This window comes from Urtica dioica, chromosome 5 (genome assembly GCF_054948205.1).
Source record: "Urtica dioica subsp. dioica isolate 48M chromosome 5, U.dioica_male_clone48M_v1_H2, whole genome shotgun sequence".
NCBI classification, from domain to species: Eukaryota; Viridiplantae; Streptophyta; class Magnoliopsida; order Rosales; family Urticaceae; genus Urtica; species Urtica dioica.
Window position 1 is genome coordinate 33,655,037 of NC_142760.1, and position 3,631 is coordinate 33,658,667.

The 3,631-nt window shown below is 47.2% G+C and overlaps 1 protein-coding gene across 1 annotated transcript; it reads right to left on the reverse strand.

The window, feature by feature from the left end:
* Nucleotides 1-392: 392 nt before the first annotated feature.
* On the reverse strand, nt 393-3,228 carry LOC149398000 (uncharacterized). Its single transcript, XM_089614421.1, has 2 exons — nt 3,116-3,228; nt 393-2,385 (listed from the first exon to the last, which is right to left on the reverse strand). Exons 1-2 carry the CDS (start codon nt 3,226-3,228, stop codon nt 393-395), a joined length of 2,106 nt encoding a protein of 701 aa, XP_089470547.1.
* Nucleotides 3,229-3,631: the final 403 nt, after the last annotated feature.

Genomic DNA, 3,631 nt, shown 5'->3' on the forward strand with positions numbered 1-3,631 from the left:
TCGGTGGTCACTTTTCATAACTTAGTTAGACTACTACTCAAGGTCTTCTAAACATCGAGACAAACATTATTCGGGCTTTAAGTGATAACACAAAACTCAACAAGATTCTTTTTCACTCGGTAATTCACGGATTTTTTTTACATGTCTACGGCTTAAGACTATCCATATCATCGGCAAACATTTATTGAGTCAGTTAAAGCACACAAAACACCAATTTCTACCAATTATCCTAAAACAAAACAAAAACAACCTAGAAAATCAACTAATAATGTACAAAAATCCTCCGCAAGACAAACAATTATCTCCCCCAAACTCAAAATTTACATTGACCCCAATGTAATTGTGGGAAACATGGATAGATGGACTTACCTTGCGGGGCTGGTCAAACGCCCCTACTCGTGACCGCCGCGCTCAAGCGGCGGTGGATCTTCATATTCGTTCCAGTGCTCTGTTTTCTTCCACACATCTTTAAACGGTATTGGCCATTGTCCTCGCGTCGGTTTGATTGGTGATTTCAGCGTCGCATCCTTTCTCTTTCCTTTCGTAGTTTTGTCCGGAGGAGTACGTGGTGGTGATGGGAGCGGCAGAGGTTTGACTTCGTCTGTCTTGAGGAAGAAAACCTTTTCTTTATCATTTTTGCGCTTTCGGGCTTTGTAGATCCCGAACGTCTCTTCCTCATTCTTCACTCGCGTCTTCAGTTCACCTTTCGTCACGTCTATGAGAGAACCACATGTGGCTAAGAAGCTTCTTCCCAAGAGTATGGGGATGTCGTGGTTCTCGTCCATGTCGATGATGTAGAAATCATCTCGAAAAGTGAATTTTCCAACTTTGACGAGGATGTCTTCCACGAAGCCGCGCGGATACCTTACGGACTGGTCCGCCAGTTGGAGAATGCTGCGCGTGGGTTTTAGTTCACCCACTTTCAGCTTGTTGAAGATTGCCATAGGCATGAGGTTAATGCCCGACCCTAGATCGCACAAAGCGTTGTCGATGCGGATGTCTCCAATGGTGCATGGCAGCGTGAATTGGCCAGCATCCTCCAATTTTGGTGGAAGTTCTTGTTGTAGAAGCGCGCTACATTCCGCAGAGAGTACCATCGTGGTGCTTTGTAGGAACTGATGTGGCAGCTCGTGGATGTGGACCAGCGAAGGTGGCTTTGGAGCTACAGCGATCGAGACAGCTTTTCCTCCATCTTTCTTCGAGCTTTCGACAACTGCAACATGATAATGTGAGATGGCGTTGCAATGCTCTCTTGGGTTTACCTGGGGGGTGCTAGGATGCGCGTTTTGGGTTCTCGCATGGAAATCCTTCGCTAGTTGCCCCACCGTCGTCTCGAGGCTCCGGATTTGCGCCTCTTGATTTGTCATTCGCGTTCGAGACTCGGTGATGAAGGAGATGAGGAGTTCTTCTATCTTGTCCTTGGGAGCGGGCTGATTTTGTTGTTGACGCGGTTGAAACCCTTGTTGTTGCCCCTGTTGTTGATTTTGGAACGTCGGTGGAGGCCGATTTTGCAGGAATCCCTGTTGTTGTTGTGGCTCTCTCCACCCGTGGTTGTATTGGTTGTTCCAGACTCCATTGTTGTAGTGGTTGGGGTTTTGGAACGGGGGCCTGTTGTTGTAGTTCCCCACGTAATTGGCATTCTCGGGATGGACATTGTTCGCTTGAGGGCAGTCTTCGGTGTAGTGTGGTCCGTTACACCAAAAACATGGCTCCCGAGTTGTATGCGTGACGTTCACGACGGTTTTCATCTCCTTCATCTCTTTTATCTCCTTTCGGAGATTTGCCATCTCCGTCGCCATTTGTTGCACTGGCTCCAGATCAATTGTGGTCGTCGCGGCTTGAGCAGTGGCGGGACCGGCCTTCATGATTCTCCTCTCTATCGGGCATTGATCGTTGGAGCGCGCTAATTCTTCAAGGAGAGCTTGGAACTCCGATGGCGTCTTAGTTAGCACCGTGCCTCCCGCGGTGGTGTTAACTAAGGTCTTCGTCAAGTTGAGGAGTTCGTAGTAGAACGTTTGAAGTTGGACCGGCAACGTGACCCCGTGGTTAGGACATTTTCGGAGCATCTCCTTGAAGCGTGCCCATGCTTCGTGGAGGGACTCGCCGTCCATTTGCGCGACGCTGTGAATGGCGTTTCTTAGGCGGGCCGTCTTCTCGAATGGGAAGAATTTGGCGAGGAAGGTATTGCACAGCCCCTCACATGTAGTGATGGAATCGGGGGGAAGCGAGTTGAGCCATGCTTTTGCCCGGTCACGGAGGGAAAATGGGAACAGTCGGATGGCGTCCGCGTTGATGTTGTGGATCTGGAATGTCCCGCACAACTCGTTGAAGTTGGAGATGTGCTCATTCGGATCTTCATTCAGAGCTCCGGAGAATTGATTTTTGCTGGATCATGTTGATCGTCCTCATCTTGATCTCGAAGCTTTGGTTCCCTCCGATGGCCGGATTGACAATGGCCGGGCGATTTATACGCGCGCAAGTGCACGTGTTGCTCAAGTAATATAGTGAATTAAGTACGAGTGTCGATCCCACGAGGAATAAGCTTAATTAACAAACAAATCAACTAGCACGACTTGAACTAAAGATGAGATCGGAAGATGTCACAAATTATTGACAAGTTCTAACGCAAATAAATAACAAAATACTCAAATAAAATTTGTAAGCAGAAAGAGAGGTAAAAGACTAAATTGTGAATTAAAATACGGGAGTTCAAGGGTAAAAAAGAAGAATAAAACTGTAATTGGCGCGAATTGATGAAGAACGGCTCTCCTCTTTTTCTCTATCTCTCCCAAACACTAAGTGAAAACAATAAAAAAAAGAACTAAGATCCCTAAACAAGAGGTTGAGAAGTGTATTTATAGGCTTAGGTCGAAATTAGGGTGTTTCCTCTAATTTTCGGAGTAGACTGGGTAACAAAACTTGATCCGACGGCTCAGATTGCTCCAGAAAAGGCGTTTCCTTCTTTTGGTTTCGCGCGCCGCGAGATGGGTCGCGGCGCGAGGTAGATCTTCTCGGGAGGTCGCGTTCCGCGCTTGACGCTCGGGGATTTTCGATGCTAAAGTTCTTCAACCTCGCGGCGCGCGGTATGGGGGTCGCAGCGCGAGGTCAACATTGCCATACACTCGCGGAACGCGCAAACTGCTCGGAGATAGCTGGGGATGATTTCCAGACCTCGCGGCGCGCGCTGTGAGGGTCGCGGCGCGAGGTTTTGATGTCTTCTTGCCACATTCTTCATTTTTGACTCGTTTTTTTTATCCCGAATGCCTCGATTTGTACAGATTTTCCCAGAGTATCATAGAAATTCCACTTTTGACCTGAAAACGTTCAAAACACACGAAAAACCTCAAAACTACTCAAGAACAAGCTCGGATTTAGTTGGGATGATAGGAGTTTTCTACGTACGACACACACCTATCAGAAAGTGGATTGCAGAGAGTATAATTTGATCACTTCCAACCTCAATACTATCATCAAGCATGAAAATATCCTGAGTGGAGGGATGCCATGATAGATGAGTTAACAGCTATGGAAGACAATAACACCTGGTCTATAGTTGCTCTACCACCTGATAAGAAGTCTATAGGTTGCAAATGGGTCTATACAAATAAGTTCAACTCTGATGGCTCCTTGG

Bases quoted from the DNA above. Each gene is read 5' to 3' on its own strand.
- LOC149398000 (XM_089614421.1), bottom strand. From the start codon at position 3,228: ATGTGGCAAGAAGACATCAAAACCTCGCGCCGCGACCCTCACAGCGCG. The intron at 2,386-3,115 runs GCAATGTTGACC...AACATGATCCAG, and splicing joins GCGCGTTCCGCGAGTGTATG to CAAAAATCAATTCTCCGGAG.